Source organism: Trichosurus vulpecula, chromosome 2 (assembly GCF_011100635.1).
Source record: "Trichosurus vulpecula isolate mTriVul1 chromosome 2, mTriVul1.pri, whole genome shotgun sequence".
Lineage (NCBI taxonomy): Eukaryota > Metazoa > Chordata > Mammalia > Diprotodontia > Phalangeridae > Trichosurus > Trichosurus vulpecula.
In genome coordinates, this window is record NC_050574.1 from 213,856,698 (window position 1) to 213,870,086 (window position 13,389).

The 13,389-nt window shown below is 36.6% G+C and overlaps 1 protein-coding gene across 1 annotated transcript in view; it reads right to left on the bottom strand.

Annotated features, from left to right (window-relative positions):
* Positions 1–13,389, bottom strand: part of LOC118836906 (fibroblast activation protein alpha) — a 91,281-nt gene that overhangs the window by 16,218 nt on the left and 61,674 nt on the right. Inside the window, exons 19-21 of the mRNA XM_036744013.1 lie at positions 8,869–8,967; positions 8,171–8,240; positions 6,524–6,718 (exon numbers count right to left, since the gene is read on the bottom strand). Coding sequence (XP_036599908.1) covers positions 6,524–6,718; positions 8,171–8,240; positions 8,869–8,967 — 364 coding nt within the window. The remainder of the gene's footprint in view (positions 1–6,523; positions 6,719–8,170; positions 8,241–8,868; positions 8,968–13,389) is intronic.

Below are 13,389 nucleotides of genomic sequence, written 5' to 3' on the forward strand. Positions count from 1 at the left end.
GTCCAGGTCAGTTGTTTTTCCTATGAGATATTTCATGTTTTCTTCTATTTTTTCATTCGTTTGACTTTGTTTTATTGTTTCTTGATGTCTCATGGCGGCAATAGTTTTGACTTGCCCAATTCTAATTTTTTAAGGAATTATTTTCTTCAGTGCACTTTTATACTTCTTTTTCCATTCAGCCAATTCTGATATTTAAGGAGTTATTTTCTTCAGCCTCTTTTACCAAGCTGTTAATTCTCTTTCCATTATTTTCTTGTGTTACTCTTATTTATTCTCCCAATTCTTCCTCTACTGCTCTTATTTGATTTTTAAAATCTTTATTTTTTGCTCTTTTAAAAAATTCTTTCTTTAGCTCTTCTAGGAATTCTTATTGGACTTATGTCCAATCTGATTTTTTTTGTCCAAATGCTCCTTTTACTCTGATGTCTTGGCTCTATTCCCCTACCCCTGAATCCTAAGGAACTTCAGATAGATATTAATTTAGATTACACGTATTTATTATACCCTCACTGTGTGCAAAGTGCTTGGGGGTGATGATGAAAGCAGTGGACACATTATCCCTGTCCTTAAGTCAGTCAGTCAATAAGCATTTGTCAGTACCTACTGTGAACCAGACATTAGGATATATGTGTATGTGTGTGTGTGTTTGTGTGTGTGTGTGTGTGTGTATGTATGTATGGGCCAGTATATATAATAAGCACTGAGGATACAAAGAAATTCTATAGCCAGTCCCTGCTCTCAGAGAAATGAGGTCTGATGGGGAAGACAACATGAAAACAACTATGTACAAACAAGATGTATAGAGGATCAATTGTAGATAAGGATTTGGAAAGGATAGTAAAAGCATCGATGTTTATCTTAGTGAAATTCATTGGTTATTTTAAAAGGGTGTGTTTCATCTTGGCCACCACTAGATTCAACTTTTATAATGGGCACTATATAAGAATGCACTTTCCCCTCAATTTGCAAGAGCAGGTAGGTGCCACAGGGGATAGAGTGTTGGACCCGGAGTCAGGAAGACCTGAGTTCAAATGTTACCAATATAACATTGGGCAAGTCATTTAACATTTTGGGGCCTCAGTTTCCTCATGTAAAATGAAGGGGTTTGGACTAGATGAACTTTGAGGTCCTATCCAGATTTCACTTTATGATTCTTATTTTATACATAGTTCTATCAACCACATGCTTTATAGTCCACTTAAGCTAGACCTGGTGTCCACACATACCAACCTCACATAGTGCTTTGTTTCTATCTCTTAAAGCATTTATCATATATTATTTAAGTATATGTGTACCAGTCATGACCTCTACACTGCTGTTCTGGCCTCCTGCCTGTGTTCCATTCACAACATTCTAACTTTTACCTCACAAATGGTGGCTGTGCATGGAATACTCTCTTTCTCCCAATTGTTAGTCCTCTCTCTTAACTTCTGAAATTCTTTTGTTTTTACTCATCTGCTTTCATGCTTTATTCCACTCTTCCTTAACCCCAGTAGAATGTATGCTGTTAGAGGATGAGGACTGGTTCCTTTTGAGGCCTTGTTTCTCCATGCTTGGCGTGATGCATGGTACTTAATACATGGTGACTGAAGTGTATTAAATGAATCTGACTACAAGCTTTATAGGGCCGGGATCATGCCTTATCTAAACTTGCTGTCTCAGCACAATCACCTGTATGTTGATTCGTATTAAGATGAAAATGGGTATGGATTCAAGTAATGAATTAATGTGCTGTCCTGAAGGAAAAAATCTCTTCACTGAAATATTATGTAAAAATATGCGAAAAAATGTAATCTGTTTTAAAACATTCATTAGGAATTTGACTTACTGAATTTATGATTTAGGGTATATTATTGTTCAGTCATTTCTGATGGTGACCCCATTTGCAGTTTTCTTAGCAAACATTCTGGAGTGGTTTGCAATTTCTTTCTCCAGCTTATTTTACAGATGAGGAATTGAGGTAAACAGGGTTAAGTGACTTGCCCAGGGTCACATAGCTAGTAAGTGTCTGAGGTCCGATTTTGAACTCAGAAAGATTTTTCCTGACTCTAGGCCCAACACTCTATCAACTATGCTGCCAAGCTGCCACATTTAGGGTGTACTGGGCTCTAATTTCAGATTCAAGTAATCTTGCCTCTCTTTTTTCCCCAGTCTCCTCACTTTATCAACCTGCCCCACCTCACTATCATTGACACGTAACTTTTGGTAATACTATTATTTGTTCAGATAAATTTGAAAAGTTATGAATTATATTTGGGTATTCAAAGCAAAAGAGGCCGTACCTATTGTGTTACTTTGCTAACTTGAAGACTGTACAATATATCCTGCTTAGGGCCAGACCAATTACAAATCTTTGTATTCTGATGAAAAGTCCTAAAGCAGATGGATATTAGCTTCCATCATTCTATTCCTGCCAACCACCTCCCACCCTGCTTTGTTTAAGGATTTTTTTTTTGTGGGAGAGGGGAGGGGTGCAGTATATTGCAAAGGAATATTTATTGTTGCTTGAGCTAATTTTTTTTCATTCTGTTAGAATAGTGAGAATTTATGGCTGAGATCTCATTTTGCACAAGATTCAGCAGGACAAATTCTATTCTTCGGGGGGAATTATGGGGGAGACAATGGAGGGATTATATAGTGCCTGGGTAACTATGATGGTGTCTGATTCCCAGACACTCCTCTGGGAGAGTTCAAACTGGTTTGAATCCTTCCCAGGATTATCATTATAATTCCATCCTTTTTATTTTTCTTGGCTTCTCAAAGCATCGTGTTCCCTGGCTTACCTTTCACCTTTGGAGGGCAATAGCTTTCCAGCAAAGCCAGTATACCACCATCCTGCAGTCTCTACTGTTGCAACAACTGTTGCATATATGCTCACAGTAGCTAATAAAGTTCCTTGATTTCTGTAAGTCCTGTAAGTGCTCATGAAAAAAGGCTAATCTAAAAGCTCCTGGGAACCAATTCCTGGATTTATTCACCACGTACAGTTCTTACCTCTAAGCTCCCTGAGGGAAGGGACTTGGTCTTTTGCATCTCTATATTCTCCACTGTATCTAGCACAGTGCTTTACAATGACCTAATGAACAAAAGAAACTGAAATGCTGCCTTCGTTTGAAAGAAATTCAACATACAGGTCGATGGTCCCTCAAATATAGTCCCTATTTATCTCCCACAATCTTTTCCTCCACTCCACCTTAGATATTCACAGGATGGTAATACCCTTCATCTAGCCATCACCCATAAGTTTTCCACATTCATGTTTAAGATCTCTGAATTTCCTTTACTTAATCATAGTCTTTTATATTTCCATTTCTCCTGTGGTTTATTCTTCCCACACCTACTCTGCATCTTCCCAATGATCTCCCTCAAAGCTGTCCCAGGTCATCACCCTTGTTCTGCCTACATGTTCTTCCCTTCCTAAATCTCAAACTGTTGGGGAATCAGTTCAGTGCTTTACCATCTTCTACTCTCAGTCTTTGTTTTTTGCCTCTTCTTTATGTCAGTAGTGTTTAACATAGTGCCTTGGAACATGGCAAGAACTTAATAAAAATGTCAATGTATTGCGTGATTGAATGAAGGAATGAAAGAAGAGATATAATGAATGACATTTAGTTTTTCTGTAGACTCTAGATCAGTAAGATTGAGGAAAGCAAGGATATGCAATAAGCAAGCCCACCCTACTCTCATCTGTATATGAATCCCATTATTTAATTGGTGTTGTTATGGTAACCAATGAGATTTATGCTTTCCTGTTTTGTGGTGCTAAAAATGAAGGAGGTTGGATTGGATAGTCTCTAAGGTCCCTGTCAGATTTAGGTCTAGGATCCTATGATCCTCTGTTGATCAGAGATAACATTTCGCCAAGACCTGTCTGTGGAGTTCACTTGTAATGTGCCCACACTAACCAAGGAACACAAGAACATGCTAAATATTTCTTGAGCAGCCTCATGAACACTCAGTCTCCTTAAATTTGCGTATTGTACTTTATAGTAGTAAGTAAATATAAGTTAAGTAACATGTGGAATGACCTGTGGTTCAAAGAAGTTTTTTGTATGTGGCTTATTTTGTTCGTGTGGTTGAGTGTGTTTCTCTCTTTCTTTCTTTTTTCTTTTCTTTTTTTTTAAATACTAGGACCACTGCCAAACAAGTAAGTTTTTAGCTCTACCAACCTTGGGAAAGATCCTATTGAATTACAAATGAGACATAATGTTCATCCTTGTATTTTAATGTAATCCTCAGGATTACAAGACATTTGGAACTTGTAAACCAAAAGTTGGTTTCCATTGCATGATAGAATACAAAAATGTGAACCATAGTGACAAAAAAGCACATAACGCACCATGGAATAACAGTTATAACATGGTTAATAGTGTTAATATTCTTATTAAAGATAAACCTTTAGAGATAGAAAATATTGCCATGCAAGTTTATATTACATATGGAATCTGAAATGGTGAGACCCAGGTAAATCTAATGGGATTCAGTACTGTACCTGTGCATTGGGTGTGTTGTTCATCTAATAACTTACCTACCAGTTTACCATTTATTATTCAAGCAAATCTTTATTATTTGAGGGATATCATTTATGTGAGCATGAATATTTGTGAAAGTGCATCTCCACAACAGGGCAGAATAAATACAGATTAATGAATCAAGATCTTGTATACCTTTTAATATTAAAGATAATCATTTTCTGTTTATACTTAAGACATAAGTTATTTGTATCAAATGCTATTTGTATGAAATATGTATGTGTATATACATATATACATATATATTCCTTTCCTGGCAGTTATTAATGATTTGAAGGACTTCTAACTTAAAAGGAGGGGCAATAAGGTGGTGCAGTGGTAGAGCACTGGGCCTGGAGTCAGGAAAACCTAAATTCAAATCTGGCCTCAGCTACTTACTAGCTGTGTGACCCATGGCAACTAATTTAACCCTGTTTGCTTCACTTTCCTCATCTGCAAAATGAGCTGGAGAAGGAAATGGCAAACTACTCCAGTATCTTTGTCAAGAAAACCCCAAATAGAATCTTGGAGAGTCAGACACAAGTGAAAAAAAAAGACAACTTAAAAGAAAATTCCTAGCAAATCAATGCAAACTAATGACAAATATTTATTTTAATAATAAAGATAAAGACAGGACCTGTGATTTCATTGTTTATATGTAACTCTTGGCTGGTAAAACACCACTTCCAATGGAGGTTAGCACTTTTTCTGCATCTTACAGTCATAGAGAATTGCCTAGAACTGTTAAAAGCTAAGTGATTTATCCAAGGTCCCATAGCCAGTGTATGTTTGAAATGAGACTAGATCACAGGTGTTCCTGGCTTTAGGGTCAGCTCTCTATCCACTGTGACACACTGTGATAATAATATTAATGATAATAATATAACAATAGTTAACATTTACAAAACATTTTAAGATTAGCGAGGCACTTTACATGTATTATCTCACTTGAGACAATTTAATTGCTCTACCTTGCTGTATAATTGCTGTTGGTCTTCTGGTGTAACACCTATGTGTGATTTATATGACCAAGATTGAAATTAGCTTAGCTTTGTGAGTTATAATTGCTTATTTTTTCAACAAATATACCTTGAACATGGACTATGTAAAGGTTCTGTGTTGGGCATTGAAAAGGATACAAAAATTTCCTTTTTCAATATTATTTACCCATATGTGAAACAATGACATGAACTCAGAAACTATAGATAAATACCAATATGTATATATGGATGGTGCTTCTGAATAATGTCTGTAATGACTATTTTCTTAATATTTCTGACAAAAATAAAGGAGCCAAAAATTATCTGTGGGAATGAGTCTGGGTGAAAATACTAGATTCTGAAGCATATTTTTAAAACTCCATCTATCTTTCCAAGATTAACTCTTCAACGATATGTGTTTCCTGAAAATATGCTTTCTGAAAACAAAGATAGAGGTTCAGAAAACATTTTTAAGGCCGTAGTGTTCCCTAGAGATAACTGGTTTAACAACAACAATAATCTATTCTAAAAGTCTTTAGTGTGGCAGGACTCTGAACCCAAACCTCTATATCTATCTATCTATCTATCTATCTATGCATCTATTTGCCTGTCTACCTACCTATCATCTATCTGTCATAGAATTAGAAATGATTGAAAAGAAATCAGATGTTCTGACTTTCTGTGGGCCATCTTTATAATTATAAATAGTCAAATTATAATGATGACAGTTCTGTCATTCATGAGGCGACTTTAACAAACTATTGGGAAATCTAGATGATAGCTTCTATCAGAGTAAGATAGATATAGTCTTTGTCCTTCCGCTAATATAAAACAAATGTTAAATTCTTTTTGGTCATCTTCTCATGAATCTTTTTTCTAATCCTGGAAAGAAATGTTCATCATCTTTAAAGTCAGTGGCAGTCCAAGGCTGTTAGAAAAATGGAGGTACCAGGAAGGCCAAAAAGAGACAATGAAAATCAGTAAATAACACTTAATAAACATCTACTGATAGGCATATGGAAAAGCACTCACTGTACAGCAGATATTTGATCCTCAACTTCATAAACTCCCAGCTTCCGATACACAGCATACAGCAATTTGTCACCTTGAAAAGCTGTTCCCCGGCCATCCACCAAGGCAACAATGATGTCTTCTTTACTTGCGAGGTATGTTATCCAGCTAACTGAAAATAAGGATCTCACACTCTGACTGCAAGGACCACCGTACCTAAAGAAAAAGGGAAGATTTTTCTTTCTATTTATTTTGATTTCTCTATCACTGAAATCTACTCCTTATGACATATATCACACAGTATACTTTCTTCATAGTAAAAAATATAATAACACTAGGGATGATTAAAAGTAAAATTATATTGGAAAGGAAACAATTAAAATGAAGACCACACTTTTGCTTAGGGCTCAAAAATGGAAACTCTTTGAACACACTCTCCAAAAAGAATTGGAGAAGCCTATGGGGTTAACATGTCAGGAGAAAATATATAGTGTTAGAAGTATCTTTTCGCCATCTGTTTCTTTCTGAAATATGCGTTTAAAAAATATGCTGTCTTAAGGACACTATATACAGGTCAGCAGTAATTTGGAGTATGTATGATTCTGTTGGATGTCATCCATTTCTAGTCTCCACAGTTTAATAATTTCATAAGATTTATACAGAAAGGCATCCAAGAGATAAAGAGATAAACAAAGAGATAAAGGTCCTTTTCTGGTGTCACATAGGTAATAATTGGCAGGATCAGGATTTGAACCAAGGACTGGAACCCATCTGATTTCAGACCCAGCATTCTTTGCATTAGAAAAGACTACTTCTCAAACCATACTGTTCAAAAGGCTAATATTATGAATTCCAATATTTTCAGTGGAAACTTTTTATAGTAAAGATAGCATGATCTACCCATCAGGTTGTAACATTAGGATGGTTCAGCAGTGGAAATAGAAACAAGTCCATCTAAAAATCACAAAACCTATGTCATTCATTTTTAATAGATTATACTTTATTTGTAGGGGCAAAGTAAGGTGGTGGATGGAAAGCCAAGAAGATCTTGGTTCAAGTCTTGATTCTGACATGTCCTAGTCATATGACCTTGGGAAAGTTATTGTTGTTGAGTCATTTCAGTCGTATCTTTTTGAACCCATTTGGGGTTTTTTTTTGGCAAAGATACTGGAATGGTTTGCCATTTCCTTCTCTAGTTCACTTTACAGATGAGGAAACTGAGGCAAACAGGGTTAAGTGACTTACTCAGGGTCACAGAACTAATAAGTGTCTGAGGCTGGATTTGAACTCAGGAAGATGAGTCGTCCTGATTCCAGGACCAGCACTCTATCCACTGTACCACCCAACTGCCCCTTGGGATAGTTACTTAACCTTTAAATGTTCTAGAAAGCTCTATAAAATGATAAATTGAAGAAAAAGTGCAGACCTGTGTTGGTATAAGATGTTTCCTCACTTAGGAGTCTCCTATATTCATAAAATCACACTTCTAACCTCCCCCCAAACTTTATTTGCTCTTATTTGTGGAAGAATCAAGATAAATCTCTGAAAACAGGATGAACACATGCAGCTAACAAGAAGAGAGAAGTTTATTATTTTCATCAAAGGAAAGCCTTCAACCAAAAGATTTACAATACTGAAATTTCTCTAACAAAATAAAGTGCTACATACACCTGAATTAGTAGAGGATACTTCTTTGATCTGTCAAATTGAGGTGGAAGAAGCATCTTGTACCACAAAGCTGAAAAAAGAAGAAACACTTCTTTACAAATTACTCGACATTTTTTATGGTAATGAGTTATAATAATAGCCAGCATTTATATAGTGTTTTATGGTTTGCAAAGTGCTACACATTATCTCATTTTATCCTTACAACAACTCTGGGAGGTAGATGATATTATTATCCCCATTTTACAGAGAAGAAAACTGAGGCAGACAGAGGCCCAGTGACACGGCTAATTGAGTGTTGGAAGCAGGCTCTGAACTCGTCTTCTTGCCTGCAGGTCTAGCACTCACTCTGTCCACTGTATCACCTAGCTCCCTAACATAGGACACTGGACTTAATGCCTACTCTAGGAGCTTATCAAGTAAAATTAAAATCAAGGCACCAATAATAAAAAAGTGGTAACTAAAAGTTGGAGCTACAGAATAAAAATAAACTACCATCAATTTTTAACTTAAGTGCTGAATTCTATTCCATTCAATTCGTTAATGCTTAGAGATGATTAGTAAATCTCTAAAGTGATTCCTTAGAGTATACTGAGCATTCTAAATTGTGCATCTCTCTTATTGCAGCTAAAAAAAAAGCAAGCAATGACCATGCAAACAATAGAGGTGAATATGTGCACTAACATTTTTAAAGGTCTTACCAATTCCATCCACTTCAAGTTTCTTAATTTCCTCTTTGGGCATTTGGATATCTTGCAGAGCCGTCTCTAAATCTTTATTTTCTTCAAGTATTTTAATTTCTTTGGGAAAAAATAAAAATGTTAATTATGACTAACTTTATCCATGAAGAAAACAATTCCCTTTCCTTGAATTCAGGCCCACTCTTTGGATTTACAGTATGCTAAGAATTGAAAGTGGTTGAGGACTTGCATGATGACAAGACAATGCTGAAGAACTCAGATCTCTGCACCTGCCCAACTATTCCAAAATAGACTTTTATTCATTTATGTACATTTCAGGTGGGGAAGGACCAACTGTACTGCTTCTTGGATTTTATTTTTTTTTGATGGGGTGTGGGGAGTGTGGATTTCCACCTGTTTGTCTGGCATCCTAAGGACATGAACTGACTGTATTTTCTCCTTCTGTCCACTGAAAAAGAAATGTACTGGAAATCAAAATTTTCTGCATGTTAAACTTCAGGAACTTGCAAAAATCCACTCTGTGCTTACTATTAGGTTTAACAGTCAGTCAACAAATATTTATAAAGTGCTTACTATCATATTATTGCTTTTATAAATTTTATGCTTTACTAAGTCTTCGTGTGTAGAAATCACCCCAGGCCCTCAAAAGTTATCCAAGCAGAGAGCAAATTCTGGCAAGTCTTACCAAACAGGAAAGGCTTCAGGTATAAGTTAAACAGCAGACATGGTTGCCTGTCCCTCAAGGACCAACCTATCCAAGTGTCCAAGAGGCACCTCAGCATTAGTGTAGTTACTAGGGGATGAATTTTTCCAGCTATAGCTATTCAATAAGTGATCTACTGAGACCTGGAAAGGTTTGGTCTGACCAGTGAGAGGAGTATCCACACTGGTGAAATCACAGAGCCTTCAAAATTTGATGTTAAAATATTTAAGTAGAGCTAACTTCTATCTGCAAGATGTTTCTTTAAAGACATCTTTCTTACAAGTTCTATTTCTTGGCAAAAATCGCTACAGACTTCCTTTCTGTCTTTGATCTTAAAGAATCTAAAAAAGAGGCATTTGTTCTACTAGAGATCATTTATGTTTTGCTCTTTTGATCTTTGAAACAGAATAAATCCATTGACCTATCGCAGGCCTGCAAAGTTGTTGAAATACATACATGGGTACCCAGCAATAATAGATGGCCTCTTCTGAACTACAACAGCCACCCTAGGCTTTCTAGGGAAGCTGTTTATGCAGAGTTAGCCACATTTTCTAAATGGGGGTCTGGATGACTCATGGAAAATGGCAATTGACACAAGAGAAGAACATCCTGTAGGCTTTTGTTTTTGTGCTGTTTCTTTTTTTAAAATTCCCTTTGAGGATTAGGAACTGGAGGAGTATTTGCAACTATATCGAAGTTTGCCAAAAGGCTTCCATTATAGCCCTCAGTTTTCGTATACTTCAAACATTCTGATAAAATAGCCCTCTTTGGCTAAAACATGCAATACGTAATCTTACCCCAAATGCGAAGATTGTAGGGGTGGTTTGCACAAAAATCCATTGAGATATTTGAAATAAACTTAAGATTTGGAGGTAGAATTGTGGGTAATTTAAAAATAATTAAACTTCTGGATTTTAAACTTCAGAGTTAGTTAAACCAACCAAGAAAATGACATCAGTGTGATTCCAAAAGTTATTATTTGAGAATGGGCTATATAACCTAGAAAGGAGTGTGAATTCACAATTTTAACACACAAGTTCTAAATTTTCATTCCCCTCAACATGACTTCTGTACATGGAGTTGCCATTGGCTCAAAAGGCATACTGGGTACAGAAGGCATATGGGATGTTGAAAAGAATGATAATCTCTACAACTTTGGCCTCAAAAACAAACAAGAAAATTATACGCAGACACCTATATTTATGCTCTAACCCACACTGCACATATGTGAAATTTTGAATCACTGGTTAGACTTCAAAATAAGTCCTAAACTCCTTGGTTTATGCAGTACAGCTTAGTAAATGATGCCACAAAAATTATAACTGAGGCATTATGGAATTTTTATAGTTTAAAGTAAATACTTCAAGCCAGCTTTGAAGTTCATTCTTGCATTTAATAAAATGGAAAAGGTAAAGTCCACATGGCTTTTGTCTCTTTGTTTTCCTCTAGAGAAGAACACTGGAGTTCAGTTCCCTTTGTATCTGGTATAAGCTTACTAATATAACCTTGAAGATGAGAATGTTTGTAAATCCTCCTGTCTTCTTCCTTTTTTTGGCATATATTTTTATAGGTAAGTGCCAGAGAGGATGCCCTCCTGGGAAGCTAACTATAACTGATTTCTTTTCAATCATCAATCAAGAAGTATTTGGCAGGCACCATGCTGGTTACTGGGCATACAAAGACAAAGAATGAAATAATTCCTTCTCCCATGGAGTTTACATTCAAATGTATATATCCTAAATAAAAAGTGAATAAATACAAATGTCTCTACTAGACCCCTCTACCTACTGTTGACTAAATTTTGTGTTAGATCCAATTACAATTTTACTTAATTTCTGTGGTCTAGGATGGTTTCTGTGTAGATACCAATCAGATGAGCCTTCCTTATGGGAAGCAAGAGCATCTGTGACAGCTGTGAACAGTTTTAAGGGATATATGAAGGAACTCCTTTATTTGAGTGATACTAAGATTGGGGCTCATATGTTGGGGCTTAGCACAGCATTAAACACGGTTACTGGAACATACATAGTAAGCAGTTAATAAATGTCTATTGATTGACTAACTGCTCACACCTAACTTTGTTATGTTGTGCTTTTCTAACGTGTTTGAGTAAATTACTCGGATTACAGTATTTTAAAATTTGTGTAATAATGAGCTATGTAATAAAAAAGATTACACTTCAGTCCGATGAACCCTGATAAGTGAGATTATTTGGCCTTTGATTTAATTTAATAAACATTTAGGAAGCCCAATGCTATGTGCCAGGCACTATGCCAGGAACTAAATTGTACTTGGTATTGCTATTTCTCGACCCTCTTTTCCTCATCTCCCCAAACCTAGCTTTCACCTCTAGCACTCTCCTAAAACTACTCACTAAAGGTAATTAGTTACTGGGATATAGGATTCTGGATTTAGAGCTAAAAAGGAATGCTGAAGCCCTCAAGTCCAACCTTGAGCAAACTACAGCCCAGAGAAATTAAGTCATTTGCCTAGGGCTATGCAAGTGAGTGTCAGAGGAAAGATTGGAATCCAGGCTTTATCTCAGTAGCTTTTTTAGTCTCCATCTTGACTTCTTTGCAGCATCTGAAACCCTTACCTCCTCTCCCCACCCCCATTTCATAATTAGCACATCCCTTGGCTTCAGAGGAAACATAATATATTGATTCTTCCCTGGCTTCTCTTTCCTCACCTTAGGTGAATGTTCCCTTCAGGGAGTCCTTGGACCTCTTCTCCTCACTTTCTATACTTTTTCCCTTGCCAATGTCATTCAGTCATTCCTTTCCACATCTTCAAGTACCACCTCTAGGCAGATGACTCCTGAGTCTACATGGGGGAGGAGGGGAAGTCCTTTAGTGTAGTTTTAAGGTTTGATAGCTTAAAACTACATGAAGATTTTCAGGACACCCTGTATTTGGTCTCTCGTCTGTGTCCCAAAATTCCTGCTGCCTTTAGGACATCTTTATATAGTTACCTGAATGTCCCATCAGCACCTCAAGCTGTATATATCCAAATCGATATCTTTTTCAAACTTCCAGACACCATGCCCGGGAGGTACACAGTGTCTGGGAACAGTAAGTGCTTAATAAGTGCTTACTGATTGATAGACTGACTTATCTAATCTGTTTCATCCTTAGAACCTTGGAACCATACTTCTTTACCCTCCCTGGACTCTGTCACTTTACAAGGTGTTTCTCCCTATTCAAATATAAACTCCTTGAGGGCAGGTTTTTGTTTTGTTTTGTTTCACATTTGTATTCTCAGAGCTTAGCACTATGCCTGGCACATAGTAAATGCTCAGTTAATACTATTTCTTTCATTCTTTCATTCTAAACCTGCTCCTCTTTCTGACTTGGCCATTTCTCTCTGTAGTGCCAGGGTTCACCGAGATTCCTATTACTCCAGCCTCAGTCCTGCATTCCACTCCCCTCTCTCCCTCCCATCTCATATCATCAGTCACGAAGTCCTATTGATGGCACCTCTTACATCTCTTATCATCTTCCACCTCTTACATCCATCCATCCTCCTCCTCTCTTTCCATTGTCACTATACGAATACCATTTTATTTTCATAGGATCATGGATTTCACGAGCTAGAAGGAACTTTAGAGACCACCCATTTCAACCCTTATTTTACATATGTCTAAGGGACTTGAAAATTGATAAACGTAGTAAGTAGCAAAGATGGAATTTGAACCCAGGTCTTCTTATCTCCAAGTCTAGTACTTTTTTCCATTATACCACACAGTCTCTGACTGACTATGTATGTCTACTAGTACAGTGGCTTCCTAACAGATATTCCTACCTCTGTTCTCCTCCTCC